Below are 16,842 nucleotides of genomic sequence, written 5' to 3' on the forward strand. Positions count from 1 at the left end.
AAGACATTAGGGGGAAAGTCTCTGTGCCTGACAGGGTATATTGCTGGGAATGAAACCCAAGATCCTTGGCTCAGCATTTCCCTGCTGCCCACAAGGATCCACAAAAATGTTGCTGTAATGCTGGGACTCCTGGAGGATGGTAACCAATTATTGTAACTATTCTTTTATCTTTGTGGCTGAACTTTTTTTTTTTTTGCTCTAGCCTGGAGGGTTGGGGCAGGAGGACTGGAGACTGTGCTGAAAGACAGCAATAAAGAACATAGTGCTGCACTGACAGGAAGTTTCAAAATTCAGGGTGCCCATGGGATCTGAACTTGCTCCCTTTCCCATTTAGAGGTAAGTATAAAGATACAAATCTTTGCTAGGCACATCTTTTCCCCACAGGATCAGCTTACTCTCAAAGTAAACCAAACAGCATTTTCTTTGACAAACAGATTTCCAGTACTTTGTCTTGTAATTCTCTGTGTGGCTCCATGCCTCACTGGCTGCTCATTGATGAATTCCCACTTTGAATAATGAATTAGCAAGTCCTATTTATGTTTTTCATCGCTGGAATACACAAGTATACACAGATCCAAAACAATAACAGCTTTTAGTCATGTCACCAATATTTAACTTGGTCATTTATTATTTTGAAAGTAAAGTTCATTTCCCAGGCAGATTGTGTAAAATGCATACCCTCGTGGGTCCAAATTTACAATCCAAAGATTTCAGAACAAGAATACTCTGAACTCATTTATCTGGATTTCTATTTTTATGAAGTCATCTAAGAAGTCATAAGAGGAAATAGGATTTCAGAAAAAAATATGATATAAATAAAAACAGGGAGACCATCATTGCCCTATAGGCCTTGGAGAGAAAGATGACAAGACAAGCAAAGCAATATGCATGGAAAGAGAGGCAGAAAAATAAAAAGCTATTAGTACTAACAGAAAAACAACTTTTCCTAAGTCCCACTCCAGCATCTATCCATTCACTCTCTCCCACACAGCCATACAGTTCTTCTCTAATAGCTCCCATAGAGATTTTAATGACTAAAACGACAAAAAAATTGAGGCTTATGACCTACACGGGGAGTTGTATTATTCCCAATTTACTGAAGGGGGACACCGAGATATGAAGCAACCTCATCTCTCCTCTCACATAAGCAGAGGGCAGGGACTGAAAGTAAAACTGTTGCTTTTTTCCTCACCAGAAAAGCAATCACCGTGCATTTTGCTAGAATAGAATATTGAGGTTCATAGGTAATTTTTGTTCTGAGGTGCTGCATTTCTATGGAAACTTACCTTTGAAAGGTAATGTAGAAATGCCAACTGCTTTTAAAAATTCCATTTTCCTTACCTACCTTTTACTGCCGTAATTGTTGCTATGGAAACTGGAACTGGCCATGAAGCAGTTCTACAACATGAATTCTCACTTGTCAGTCTTATATTAAAGTATCACCTTCTAAGTCCTTTAATAAACCAGTAATAATTGTGTTGCCTAATGAGTTTTCAAATTAAACAAAACAAGAAAGCATGCTTTCACTGAATGTTCTGCACAATATTTCATAGGTGTGGTCTAAGAATTTTAACAGTGTGCATGATATGACTCTGTTGGTTAAGGATATGATCTTTAAACAGAGAGACAGTTTATTTGCAGTAAAAGCCCTAGTGTGTGTAGTTTGACTTACATAAAGGTGACTTATACCAACATGGGTATGTCTAGACTGCTGTCACAGAAGCACACTGTAGAGATACTGAGTGAATGGGTAAATCAGCCTACAGTGAGCTCTGTGCTCCCACAGCTCCTCGGGGCACTGCTGTGCAGGCACATGCATCTTGTATTCCCTGTAGGTGCAGGAGGGAATGCTCTCAACCAGAGTAAGTGTTAACATGGGCTGGGTGGCTACTGTGGAAAAAATAAAGCATGCAAGCTTAAGACAGAACTATTCTGTAGAGAGAGTCAGAATCTGTGTAGCTTAAATCTAGGCTCCTCCATTAACTTTAGCTTAACCTTTCACTCTTGTAAAAACTATAGTCTCTCTTGTGTTTATTCATCTTACTTCCCTGAGACAACTCATCTGAGAAAAATCTATTTTTCCTGTTCTTAGGGAACAAACACCATCAGAACACACCCTCCATCATAGGAGCTGAGCCCTCCCAGCAAGGATCAACTTAAAAACTTCCAGGGACAGGTTTTTTCCAGAATAACTTACCCATGTTTCCTGAGATAAGTTCCTTCTACCTCATCTCCAAGGCTTTGCAGCTGTTCAGTGCTTTTGAACTGCAACAGGGGCACTACTGACGCAGATACAAGTGTCTGCCTCTTCTACCTCCAAGCATAGAAAATCAGTGGACAGAGATTTTAGGTGAACTTTACACAAAGAAACACATCTAAAACTCACTAAGTGCAGCCTCAGAGTTGGAGGAAACAGAATTTTCGTTAGTTCGTGTAACTATCCAAACTGCAAAGCCAAAGATGTAATCCTATTTTGGTATGAATTTATTTTAAAGGGATCCTAAAGAGCAACATGATCTCCAAACTCTCTTTTCCCCCCAAACTCATCCAGCCCACACACTCAGCTGTCATCCTCAGGAGAACCAGGGTCTTTCTTCTAACTTAAGAGAGGAGATCACCTTTCCCATTGAGCTAGCACTGTTCCTTTAACCCTTTCCCAGCAAAATAAGCTTCTGCTAATACAGAAAATGGCCAAGACAGTCTCATAAATTAGATGCCATGCTCTTCTAAATGGTCTGAAACACCTCATAATTTCCTTTAAAATATCCTCAAATTCATTCCAAATAAGAAACTTATCTATATTACTACTTGATTGTGGGCAATTCCTGAAGTGAATTTGAATTTAGGGATCCACATTCCAAGCCACTTCTTCCACAGATAGCCTTGTTTTTAAGCATCACTTCAAAGTCATCAACAATCAGAGCAGGAATTTAAAAGCACATCTCCCCAGTGGCCAACCAGATCTTCTCATAGGCATAAATTAAAGTTTCAATTCCCCTCAGTAGCACTTCACTCAGCATCTGCTTTCTTTCCCCAATTTACAGAGCTATTCAGGGTGTGGGGAGGGAGAGAGGAACAAACACTCTACAACTCTTCCTTAATCCTCTTCTATTTCCTTCTGCACAGGTACCTCCCTTCAGCACTTGTTCAGGGCCCATATTAAAGGTCTGACTAGAAGGTACCTGACTCAGAGCAGAGCAGCAATGTGAGGAGTAGGGAAATCTGTGAGGAAATCAACTCCTGAGTCCTGCAGCAAGTAGGGAACACACAGCAAATGAATGACTGACCTACAGTTCTCTACTAGGAACAAACTTACCGTCTCTTTAAGGCCAGAGTTTTCCACGGGCCTCTGAATGCAAATGCCAAATATTTTGTCAAGCCTTTCTCTTAGCCTGTATCTCACTGCAGCCAGGGATTGGAGTGAGGCAGATAATATAACAAACCAGAGAGCTGGCACACATGGGGCTACTCACTGGCTTTCCTCATGCATATGGTTTATTTTTCCCTGCTATGTCAATCCTTATATAGGGCTTTACCACTACAGCTGCCTCCAGGGAGTCTGCTGTTTCAACTGTTACAGGGAAGGTGCAGAGGAAAAAAGGATAAATTCAATCTTTTGTACTCTTTTCAAGTTAAAGGTCTCACCTCCACACCATAAATTAAACAGATTAATTAAACAGACAAGCCCCTGCAGCAGCAAGCCCTCTCTAAGCATAAATATTGAACAACTTTGCTTTTTAACTGTTGCACATAACAGTTATAATTATTCCAGATCAAATCTTGCATGGTAACCTTCTTTAGGCCAACGTTGTTTCATCTATGCCTTGTGTTCTTCTGCAAGCACAGATATGGGTAGTATTTTACCACTAAAGTGACAAAGAATAAAAGACACAAAAAGCAACAGGCAGAGGAGATTACAGTAGGTCTCAATGGCTTCTGTATTTTCTTTTCCAAAGCATATAATTTATGTTTTACCATTTGTGATCTAAGAAGCAACTGAAACAACAAAACAGTAGCTGATTTTGAGAATTCTGGTCTGAAGAGAAATTGCAGCAACAGGCATCAGTAGCATGGATGGGAATACAGAGGAATGCAGACATGCTTGACAACCAGTGGGCAAGGCTGCAGGATGGGGAAGGGATGCAGGACTCCATTCCTGAATATTACTTTACAGAGAATGGTGAGGATTGCTTTAGTAGTGAGAAAGCTGTCTGGATTGAGGAACACATCTTCACAGACAAAGATGCACCAGCACTGCCAGGAAGGACAGGCAAATCCTTCTGTTTGTGTGTCCTTTCTCTAGGTGTTACCAAGTTCACATAGAAAGATCCACAGCTATTACCACATGAAAATTATCAAGATCAGTCTTTAAGCCAGAAAAATATCTCCTGAGATGACCACTGCTGTAAACAGTGATCTTCAGCAGTGACTTTTCTTTAGGCCCACTGGATGCAGATGTGGGGATGGTCAATGTCTCATCCTACTCCAAGAACACAGTTTCTTTTCCAGTTTCCCTGCTAGATTAGAATGCCCAGAATCAGTTTGGTACCACTTTCACTAGGAATAGCAAGAAAGTCAGGAGGAATATTAAAACAAGTATTTGAACAATTTCTCCAAAGCGGGACAAAAATAGCATTTAGAGAATCAAAAGGCTCTTTTTTATCCACTATCTAGATCAGATCACACCAGATAATTACAGCTTGTCACAGTCTCTCAGCCTCTCTTTCTTATCTTTTCTCTTTAAAATACCATAAAATATCCTTCCATAGTGCTGACAATATCACTGTTACTCTCCAGTAGTTCCAAGACACGGTGCATCACCACTTCAGGCAGAGAGGGGTTGTAGCTCTGCCGAACACAACTCAGGACATGAAGGAAATGGCAGCCTTTTTCAGCATCTGCAGGAAAAAGGAAAATGCAGCCAGGCATGGAAGAAATATTTCAGTCCAACTGTCTCTTTTTAACTATCATAATACAGATCAATCATGAAAAATCCCAGAGCACTAGATACAGAAGCAGAAGTGTATTGAGAAGAAAGAGATCCTGTCTGTGCCAACAGTTCTCCAATTATCAAGTGTTCCTAGTGACTTTTCTGAGAAGTGTCAGGGCTGTAACAGTAGTAACGAGAGTGAAAGATAACTCAGTCTTGACAACTCTTAACACACAAGGCTCAGTACAACTTGATGAGGAGTTCAATAATGCAAGGGTACCTCCACTGTGCACTGTGCAGGCCATCCAGTTTTTGCAACTTCAGAAGGAACCAAATGAAAGTCATTTTAGTGAGACCCAGCTTCACAACCTTCAAGCGCAGCAGGGAGGTGCGTGGCCAGGGCCTGTAACCACTGGCCCAACGCTGGCATCTTGTGGAAAAATTGCTGCACTGCAACTGCATGTACCCCGCAATGCTATCCCATCCCTACCCTGCAGACCACCAGACAATTACGGGAGTAGAAAGTCATGGAACCATCAGTATCAGATTTTATCTCCTTTTAAGTGGAATTAGCCCTGCAATGCGCAAGAGAACAGAAGTTTAAAATAACTCCCTTTGTTAGGGGCAAGCACAGAGGTCCTTCATGGCTGAACACATCTATTCTGTGCCAGGTGGGGCATTGTTTCAAGCTGTCCCAGTCATCATTTCGTCCAACACAGCCTGTACTCCACTAATCATCAGTGCTGCAAGCTCCCAGTCCCCCAAGTGCTGAGGTCCACAACATATTTCTTTGCCGCAGCTCACGATGGAAAACAGACATAAATCAGATTTATGAGCACAAATTATTTTCCTTCTCCTTAGCTCATGTGATGCAAGGCAAGTTTGATAAGGGTACTGAGAAACTGCTATGGGCCAGGGAGGGTCCTATATTTTGTTGTTTTTTGTTTTTTTTAGTTAATTCTCAACTCCAGACATCTGTTGAGCCCCAGAGCTGCCTTAGAACCTGCTGAGAAAAGTCACTAGTAGATAGCAGTAAATAAACAGTTCAGCCTAATTCTGATTAGGCTGTGAATCAGGCAGAAATACTTCCTCAGAAGTATCCAGCATGATAAAAAGACCTTTGTGGCCAATCGCCAAAAATGTGTCCACTACCCTGGGAGAGATAACTGCAGACTACAGAACAATGCCTCTACCTGGTCATAGTGATTGTTGTTGCAAACAAAATGGGTAGCTGCACTTTGCATTTGTCATAGGTTTGTCATAAGAAGGTAAATTTGCCCATCCCTGATCTAGAGTAACTTAAATCTCAATGAATTACTTTAATGACTCAAGTGTTGCCTAACAGTACAATGTGTACTTTCCCCTAAATGCTGGTAGAAAATGGCACTTTGGGGAAGCTGCAGGTGTGTACAATGATTAAGTAACCCCAAAACTCTCCTGTCCCTCTTTCACTGACATCCTGGGTTCTTGCTTTTGTCCAACAGCTGAGGGAAGCCAGGCTGTGATTACTGTCCTGCCTGACAATCAACACCAGAGGGAACAGAGTTTTAGAACAACAACAATTTGCTTACTGCAGAATGTACATAGGGTACATTCTGACATATTAAATTTAACTTCAAGTAGTTCTGGTTTTTGTCCTCTCTACCATTAGCCTGATCGAAGCCTTAAATTTATAAATTTTAGAGAGAATTTCAGAGAAACAGAGAAAATTTATAAAAAAAGAAAGAAACAAACCAAAACCCAAATCCATTTTGCAGTTCAATCTGGAGTCAAAATGTGCTATTTGACTATATTAAGTTTCTAGATGGACTCGTAGTCTCTCACGAGTGCATTTAAGATCAGGAATTATAAGTGGAGCCAAGGACTAGGACTGTCATGTAGGCACATTACAGATCAGGGCTTGTGCAGCTCTGAGTAGGCAGGCAAGATTTTTTTTTTTTTTAAATCTGTACAATAGTTTCAGACAGCTGGGTTGGGCCTGAGAATGTGTCACAACTACAGCAATGGGGCAAGGCGTTGCCTGGAAAACTGGCAGAGAAGTAACTCACTGGAGAGAAGAGTTTGATTTATCATAAATCATCCCTCTTGTCATGGAAGATTACTATTACTCTCGGAGGAAAACGGGTAGTAATTTCTTGCCACAAACAAGAAGGAGCCCTAGAGGTGAGTGGCCACGTCCCTGTTCTGTCGCTCCCGCCGGCAGAGGGGGGCCGGCAGCCGCGCTCAGCTCCGTGCTCTTGCATCATCCCCGGACAACAAATACCCTGTGCTGGTTTCGATTGAAGCTTCTTGGCTTTGCTTCTGCTGCCAATGACCAGAACACTGAAATGTCCTTCTGGAAACCAGCAAAAGGACACTGACCTGGAAATTGTCCTCTTTACAGTGGGAAACTAGGGGGAAAGCTTCAAGGAGAACAAGAGGGTTTGTAAAAGAGTTGCTAATTTTAAACTGCTTATTATGGAAAACATGGCTTTGAGGACTCAGGACTCTTCAAAGTCTTTTCTGTGACTGATCTACAAATTACTCTCTGCTGTTGACTTTCCTGACTGAAAGAACTTCCCAACTTCTCATGGATCACAGAGTACTTGACCAGTGTGACAATGCACAAGAAGGGAACAAATTGGAGGCAGTCACTCAGTGCCTCTGTCACCTGTACAGAGGTTCTGGCCTTGAGAGTGGCATAGTTATATTAAAAAAAGCAACTTACCAGGAGAACTAACTGATGTATAAAATGAGCAAAGGAATGGTTTGACTCTTAGAGAAATTACATTTGTTAACTGGATAAAAGACAATAAAACAATGTGATACAGCAATTTGTTGCACTGAAACACCCTCAGGCAAACAAGCCCATATTAACCTGCATGTCCAGTAGTAACCTCTTCTCCCAAGACCTTGTCTACAATTGTACCACTTCTTAAGAGAGACAGTTCAAACTCAAACTTGATTTTGCCTCAGCCTTTTTTTCACTGCAGGATAACCATCATACTCCAGGTCCTACAAGTGCTATTGTAGTTATGACAGTACAGGGATATGAGCAATTTAAGATTTTATGCCTTATGTTCCAGTCAGTCATTTATTCTGTACTAAAGCACATTCTGTCCCACAAATAGCTGCACTCCGGCAGCAAGTGATCCCTGCTGACACATTCTATCCCATGAACTGAAAGACACTCTAGCAATATACCTGTTTAATTAGAACACATTCAAGTCAAGCACAAGTTATCACTCTGACAATAAAACACAATAGTTTGAGGGACAGGGATAACTCAGGAGCCACCTGAGGCACATTATCTGAAAAAAATAGACTTTGTTCAACTGAAATCCTTAACTACAAAGAAATACCATCTGAGCTTTACCTGAGCTTAAAATCTCCAGAGAATATCCTACTGACTTAAGCAAGTTGTATTGTTGACTTAAAGGAGGTGGGGATTTCACCTTTCTGCATGGTCACTTTTGTGTCAACTCCCCTGTAGAAACTGAACAAGCAAGATTTGCTACTTCTCCAGAGTGCAGAGCAACACCTGCTAGGTGGTGACCTGACTTCATTACATTTGGTTCCTCCCAAAATCCAAGTATTGTCAAAGGATATAGATCTAAGATAATGGCTGCTTGTTTCAGATCGGGGAAGTTTGCTTCCTGCTGGGCACACCTGCTCTTTCTCTCTCCATGCTCACAGGAAGCTGCTCCTGCACTCCTGCTCTGAGCTGTACTGATTAGCTACACCAGCAACAGCTCGAGTTCCAGGGTGAGGACAGGCAGCATATCCAATCCAGCAGCAGGAGGAGATATTGTCACCAGTATATCAGCACCAGCTCATCAGAGCTTTCTCACTCTGCTACTTACGCCTGGGTTTTCGACAGTCTTCCTTAATCACATCAAGGGTCACTTTAAACAGCTCCTTATCATGGTCAGTCACCTGAAGAAAAAAGAAAAAACTGGTCTTGCTGTTGAAAAACAATCAAATGCCATGGTGCATTCTGAGCTAACACTGTCATAATTACACTCTGCATTTAATGCTGCCCCCAAGACTAATAATGGACATCAAATCTTCAGGCAGTATTTTTACTACTATTAACAGCTATCCATGAGTTAGGTGAAGAACATGATACAACTAAGTTTGACCCAAAGGAGAGTGACTGACTCAGCAGAACAGCAAGCTTGAGCCCACTTGGATAAGGAGAACTGTCCCAGACCCCAGGTTTCAATGAGCTGGATCAGCCCAGTGAACATGGACAGAACTTGGAACAACTCAGTGGGTGATACAGAGGTACAACCAACGGTGAAGTAAGCTGCAGAAAATATTTGAGTAAACTGAGAGCACCTGGATATCCTGCTGCTCTTTCTGAAACATTTCTACTATTTCTGCAATAATTTTACTGTTTTCACTGATTATGAAAGTCATACCACTGAACTTGTTTGCAACCACAGCTCAGCTCCTTACATAGTATAAGTCCTTGGAGCTGCTAGGTTTCTGGAAAACCACTCCTTTTTCTTGTAGCATCTTTATTGCTTCCTTAAAAACACTGTGAATCCTTTTGGAACTGGAGCTTCTTTCTGACTTCACCTAGATGGAAAGAAAAGAATTAAGCAGATCGTGAGAAATCTCAGCTCAGCCAAAGTTACCAGCAATAGATCCAGATGCTTTCAAGAAGATTACTTCAGATCCTCTTTAACATGAATTTTGTTACACATTTTTCTTCATTTAGTAATTCACAAATCATATCTGTTATGTATGAAATAACCAATATCTCTGAGCTTTAAACAAAACCCAAACATCAGAAGTTTGTACCAATCTTGAGGAATCACAATCTCCAAACGGACTTTGTGATTAGCAGCTATTTGGTGATGTACTGAGAAAACTTTTTTGGAATATTCTTGTGATGATTGCAGATCATTTGACTTTTTTGTTAATTAAGCCTTGCTCACTTTCAGAGTTTTCCTGGCCATAAGGGTAGGAAGGTAGGAAAATCAGTATTTTGTAAGGTGATATCCAGGAGGAATCCAAGTGCTAAGGACTGGATTCCCATCTCCTGATTTTAGGGAAAGGAGAAAACTGACAAAACCAGTATTTGTTTCATGCTCCATTTGTTTCCAGATTTTTACAAACATTCTAGTCATGCTCTCAGGAGCTTCTCCACAGCCTAATGAAATTAAAGGATAAAGAGCATGCAAGAAATTAAGACAAGTATATGAAATAAGGAAACAAAGGATTCAGTTTTGAGGGTAGGTGGGAAATTCGTTTTTTGTGAAAGGAAAATGTGTCTGGAAGTCAATAACCGAGGTTATTTAGAACATAGGGTTCTGTGTCTGGGACACTTCTAACAGAGTAGAAGGAAGGAAGGGGAGGGGTAAAAAAACCAGGGAAAAGCAGGGTTTGTTTGGAAGTAGAGCAGAGCTAAGAGAGTGGAATGACAGCTAGGGAAGTAGAAGGAAATAATTAGTTGTGGAGAAGGGAAAGTATGTGTAGATAAGAGCAAGACTATGATTTACTGTTCTCCATCTCCATCTGTCCTACTGTATCCTTCAACCTCCCATTTATCTACACAGACTGCTTCAGTTCCCCAATTGCTGTTTTCTCATCTCTTGGGAGCACACTGTGCTCCCTGTGGTTTTCTTTGAGAAGGGAGCTCAACTGCTTCCCACAAACCACCATGTGATAACTAGAACCACACCAGAGCAACCAGAGCAAGACTTGCCAAGCCATTCCTTCAACTATCACCAGAAATGCTCCCACCCTGTTCTGAACAAAGATATTAGACTTCACATATCCTACTTCACTCACCAGGAGCAGCTCAGAGCCTTGGGAGCGAGGCACGCAATCATCACAAACTAGAAAGAAAGTACATGAATATACGAAAGGGACACCACAGGAGCAAAGGAAGAATATCTTCTCACAAAACATTCATTCAATGCATTTGCAGCTCTCAAGTGACACTCCAACAGCCTGGAAGCTGATGTACCTAACTGGGAAGAGTTCTAGGATCCAAAAGTGATATTGGTGTTAGCATGCATCACAAGTTTCTCCCTTCTGCTCCTCCAGTTAACCCTCAGGATTTCAACAGGCCATAATCACATCTCTCTCTCTCTGTCCCACAACAGCTAACTCTCTTTTCCCTCTCAAATCACTAGCAAAAATAATTGCTGAATACTTCAAGATAATTAACACAGAACAATGGCTCTTATTCTCAGTTCAGTTTCCTCTGTTTCAGGCTGAAGAATTCAGTGCCTGAACCTTGTCTGTCCTCCTGCCCACCATACCATCAATGTGGATAACAACAGACTCTACTTCTAATTACAAACTTGGCCATGCATCTGGACACTGTTCCAGTCACAGCATTAATACCACTAAGGTATTTCTCTTCATTGTGACTTGTCTGATGGACTGAAGAAACAAACATAAAATGCAGCAGGAAGGATTAAGTGAAGAGTGAATATTTGCTCACAGAAAAGCACATTCTCATAGCCATATGTAAAATGAAGAGACTTTGCCTCTCACTCAAATGCAGTAATAAATCCTCAAGAATGTAAGAAATTGCTAGCAAAGCAACAAATTCAAGACTCTGATCAATTTTTAATGTGAAAGCAAACATTTGGGGAGAAAAAAAGATAAAAAAATATTTCCAAAGAAGCACAATAATTATTCAGTTTGGCTTACCACTGAAATCCTGTCAGAAAAGGGAGATAATTAAAAACAGACTCTGTGTGAACTGACACACAGCTCAGCCTGGATGGATACTGAAACAGAATCACTAAGAATGTAAGTCAAGGCATTGACAGAGTGAAAGCATCAAGGCCTTATTATAAGTAAGCAGCTGCTCCATATCAGCACTCTCTCATATGTGCTGCAGAATCCATAGAAAAGGGATTCATGGCAGAAGGACTGTTTCTGAAAAGTAAATTAGAGCTCCTGCCCACTCTAATAATACCATATTATAAATTAATACAAAAATATTATGTATTATTGGTGTTTAATAGCACCATAAAATGACAGGAAAAATTTGAGGTTTCTTCTTTGCGTGCTCTAGAACACGCTTCCTCCTCTCCTTTCCTCTGGGTAAAGTAGCAATTCAGTTTCTTTGTCAACACAGTCTAAAATTGCTTATTCTGCTCTTTTGGTCCACCCAAAGTAGCTCCAGCATCTCATCCTGCAAATGCACAAGTCAACAGCACTTCTCCCCAATACCTCTCCCAACGTTCACAGCTCCTTTTGCAAAGAGCCCCCCTTGGGCATGCCTTAGTTTCTGGGTGCACCATTTCAGATTCTCTGAAGCAGTAACAGCAGGGTCTTCCCCCTCTCTTCCAAAGCAGGTCCTTTTCAAATAAATTAAGCTGTACATCCAAAACATAGGAGCATTCAAGAATCAGTCATCCCTTTTGTAAAACACATTGTGTGTGTATGTGTGTAACCTGACACAGAAGCAGCTATTAAATAATAATTTTACTATCATTGCCCTCACTCCCAAGAATGGCCAAGGGCTCTGTATCAAAGCCAACAGAAGAATCTATCCAGAATTAAGCTGGTGCTTTAATCAATATATTCCATCTGATAGGCCTCACACAGCTTAGTGGGCTGGTGCTGTGCTACCAGTTAGATCTTTAAAACAAGACAAATTCTCCGTACAATCAATAATAAGTCAAAGAAATGAAGTGGTACAGGAATTAGTGAGTCTGTTCTAAACACTGGAACTATGTAACCTTTGACTCATTATGAATCACACCCTGACGGTGTTAAAGTTTCCTTGTATAACTACATGTGATTCTACTCATAGAATCACCTTTTGCATTTTCTCATGCAATGTTTAATCCTGGGCTTAGGCAGGTGACAATTTTAGTAATAGTGATCCTGGACGTGTCAGTCCTGAAGTCCTATAATAAGCTTTGCAGGTTATTGTAGCAAACAATATTTAAAATAATATTTTTAAATGTTTAAGTAATATTTAAAAATATTTAAATAATATTTAAAGCAGTGGTGAAACTTCTTCGAGAGGCAGAAAGACAAAGACACTGCATTAAGAACTTTCAATGAACTGTGTTACACCTACAGTACAATGTACAGGGTAGACACAGACAGTGTGAACAACACTGCAAAACTTCCTGCTTTAACTACTTCTCGTTGGTGACCTTGAGATAATATTCAAATCAAGCACACTCTGCAAAGCACAACTCAAGTTACGTGTCCAAGCCAGTGACATTCACAAACTGCAATGGCAGCACTAAAATAGCCCACACTATAGGTTATGCATGGCAGAAGGGCAGAAATATTGTGAATCAAGACTGGCTGGTTTAAAGCATTTCAGTTGAGAAATTGATGGATCCACTTAACACGTAGCTTTCTTTAAAAAAGGGACCAAAGGCTTGTCCATTTGCCAAACATAACTGCCTAAGTCCAGCGAGTACACTCTGGAGGTTCTCTAAGCACAAAATTACTTTTTCTTGTTTTACTTGTAGTCTTCCTTCTGGTACCCACCCCTCCAGACTCAAAAGTCACTTGTTTTAAGGGATAGGGAAAAGCCTACACCTTCTAGATAGATGGGGAACTGGTTATGCAAATTAAAGCTCCAGCGTCTTTAAAACTCGTAAAAGATTTGTTAATTTTTAACTACTTTTAAAAGCAGTTAAATTCTCTTCCTCATCATCTGTAGACTATAAAATGAAGTTTTACCTAGTATAGGTCTGAGAAGGGGCAATTGTTTCAGTTCTGCCAGATGCACCTGATAGAGGGAAATTTATTCCAGAGAGGCAGAAGACTGCACTGCCAGGGAGGCATCAGGACTAGAATGAGGCATTTATTGTAGGACATGTATGGGATGTGGACAGGGCCCAGCTACACAGTAATGCTGAAAAGGAACACAGAGATGCTGCCTACCTCAAACTATCCCAGCTAACTCCTTCCATTTTCACCTCTGCTCCACTCCACTGCAGTGACTCCACAGCAGCTCATCACCTCCCTGGAGAAAATGTTCCATGGGGAGACACCCTCCCACTATGACAAACACCATGCAAGTACTTTAAAAGTAGGGAAAGAGATGAAGGAGGAAAGGGGGAAAGGAAGAGAAAGGAAACAAATAGTTTAACAGCAACTTGTGCTCTAGAACACTGGAATCAGGATTAAAAAAATACCTACACATCCACATATCCTTTTACATCCAGGAAAAGTGCAAGAAGTGAACAAGTGTGTATATTGTGATATGGCCTAATTAGCTGAGTTGGCTCTGTAGCTCCTGCCTTGCCAAACAGGCCCAAAATAACATTGTTCCACATCAGCAGCACCTTTTATCCTCTTGGTTTGAGGGCAGCACAAAACAAAAGACTACTGAAGAGAAAAGAAAGGAAGAGGGACAGAAATCAGATCTATTACGCTTCCTTTTGTGGATAGAACTGGGTACTTGACTCTTTGCCAAGTATGAAAGGTGACACCTTCTAGAGATGGAGCAGAGGAACAAGGAAATACATTTCCAGAGCATTACTAGGCACCCCTCCTAAGGCATTCATGCCACTTGACAACTGCAGGTCCTTTCTCATGCAAGAACAGATAACCTTCTTTGCAAGAAATTAGTAGGAAAGGACAATAAGGAGAACTGCAATTTCTAAATAAGCATCTGTGTGCACAAATTCCTGGGACATATACTCACTTCCTTGTATCAGGGTCAGGAGCAACTACTAATTATTATGATAGCTCTTCATGACTGCTAACAACACTGATGCTACAGTATTTTTCTTGGTTTGGGGTTTTTAAGTTGTTTTTCTTTTGGTTGGTTGGTGTTTTGTTTGGGTTGAGTTTTCTTGGGGGATTTTTTCAGTTTTTCTATGTTTGTTCTGCACCAGTTCCTACTTTAAATGGCTTTGTAAATTATTTATCTTGGTCTTTGTATAAATGCTGAAGCGTTTAAGTTTCCAGTATTGGACACAATGGCTACTTCTTTTAATGTAAAGTGTTTGGGAACTTTTAATACTGTTCCACCTAGTTTAGCAAGTACCAGGTGCCATGTTGGATAATCTACTAGCAAACTTTTCTGTCTAAAATGAGAATAGCTCTTGTTAGTGCTAATATCCATGTTTGTTTTAAAGCAAACCAGAAAAAACTGCCTTAAATAAAAACAAACAAACAAACAAAAACCGCAACCCAGCTATCAAGAACAGCTATCAGCAGCAGTTCAAAAAGGCCAACAAGAAAAGAGCTACTTTTCATCAATATTTGACTTCATCTGCAAGAGACTGGTTTTTGTGGGTTTTTTGGGGGTTTCTTAAGAATTAAACAAACATTAGAATTCAGCATAACACAACACTTAACATTACAGTGCACATCAAAATCAGGGTGAAAATGACTGACAGGGATTTATTTCTCTACAAAAAACCAAAAAGTAAACAAATGAATCATAACACTCCTTAAGCTTAAGTTCCAGCTGCCATTGCTTTCATGGTAAAAGATGTAACTGTAAGCTTTGCAGAAACTTATGACTCCATATCAGTTGAGAATCTGATTTGTAATTTGTCCAACTAATACAGAATAATCCAAAGCCACTTTACAAAATGAGTGTTGTTCTGCTTCCCATTTTGCAGCTGATCAAGAGGTTACTAACTCATTGGAAAATTTCTAAATAGTTTGGTTACAGACAACTGCCTGTAAAGTGATTTCAATTTATCCCACCTTCTCACCCTTTCAGTTAGGGACTTCTAATGTGAGAAACATCTAGCACAGAGCACTGTTCATCCATCATAACTTCCTCTTGAGAGCTGCATCTCTATTAATATATTGAGCTTCAAATGAGAAACAAGACAGAGATTTAGTGCTCCCTTCTCCTGATCAGATTCAGGATCTCAAACCTCTGTCCCAAAAAACTCAAGCACCTTAAAGGCATTTCTTTTTCTGACACTGCTACTAATTACAAATCTAAATAAAGTAGTGACTGATGCAGGCTGTAAGATTGCTCAGCCCTAACATAAGATTACCCCTAATAACAGAATGTGCTTACATTACTCTTTCCAGCCCAGTTTTATATGTCTAAAGTAACAAGATTTCTTCAAGCTCTGTAAATAATTAATGTGTAAAGCTCAAGCAGTAGTAGTTTTTGAATCCTCTGAAGACACCAGTCTCTTGTCTGTTTATGCTTTAAAAAGTACATGTGGGGGGGTATTATGCCCCCCCAATAAAAGTTTGGAACAGGTACATTCACTCACCTCCTCACAGCTGGGGCTGGGTAGATGCACACCCATCAGAGACACCAGAGAATCAACTGTCTCCAGCTCCTGCTGGTAAAAGGTCTGAATTTTGTTTTCTAATAGAAAGTCTTGCACTTTCTCATGCAGCATATGGATTGAGAAATTCTGACCTTCCAGGCCACTGCAAGGATACACAGAACATGTCAAAAGGTAAGAAATGTGTTTTAGAACAATTACATAAAGTCAGCCCACTGGATTGGTTTCAAAGGTCAAAGGACATTTTACTGTCCTTAAAGAATTTGAATTTAAATCCTTAATTAAAACAGATAAATTTTATTAGTAAAAACTTTCAATTGTTCTTCTGCAAATCATTACGGTTTTGTGAATTTAAGACCTGCAGTCTCTGAAACAACACTACATGCACCAGGCCTCCCAGGAAGCATCCAGCTACCCTGAAACTGAGTACAGGAGTGGGTGTTTGACTCAGCTTATTGAGGTTATGTATTTGTGATCTGACAATGACAAGGGCAGGAGATCATTTCAGTGGAATAGCTCCTCAGTCTTACACATAAAACAGCATCAGTCAAGGATACTTCTCCATCCTCTCTGCTGACCTCAGCCCCAAATCTTGCTCTAAATCCCATATTTTTTCACTAGATGAAAGAGCTGTGTACACAGTATTTTACTTCTTTCCTAATATTCACTTTAGTTCAGCATTGTTTCTTTTCTCATATTATGTACAGGTATCTCATC

The 16,842-nt window shown here is 40.4% G+C and overlaps 1 protein-coding gene across 4 annotated transcripts in view; it reads right to left on the minus strand.

The window, feature by feature from the left end:
* Positions 1 to 610: 610 nt before the first annotated feature.
* STN1 (STN1 subunit of CST complex) overlaps positions 611 to 16,842 on the minus strand; it is a 41,788-nt gene continuing 25,556 nt past the window's right edge. For all 4 annotated transcript variants that reach the window (XM_039709329.1, XM_039709330.1, XM_039709332.1 and 1 more), the window contains 4 exons: positions 16,108 to 16,270; positions 9,371 to 9,493; positions 8,773 to 8,845; positions 611 to 4,898 (listed from right to left, as the gene is read on the minus strand). In XM_039709329.1, the coding sequence (XP_039565263.1) occupies positions 4,741 to 4,898; positions 8,773 to 8,845; positions 9,371 to 9,493; positions 16,108 to 16,270 (517 nt within the window). In that variant the 3' untranslated portion in view covers positions 611 to 4,740. The remainder of the gene's footprint in view (positions 4,899 to 8,772; positions 8,846 to 9,370; positions 9,494 to 16,107; positions 16,271 to 16,842) is intronic.

This window comes from Passer montanus, unplaced genomic scaffold, assembly GCF_014805655.1.
Source record: "Passer montanus isolate IOZ18808 unplaced genomic scaffold, ASM1480565v1 scaffold21, whole genome shotgun sequence".
In the NCBI taxonomy this organism is placed as follows: Eukaryota; Metazoa; Chordata; class Aves; order Passeriformes; family Passeridae; genus Passer; species Passer montanus.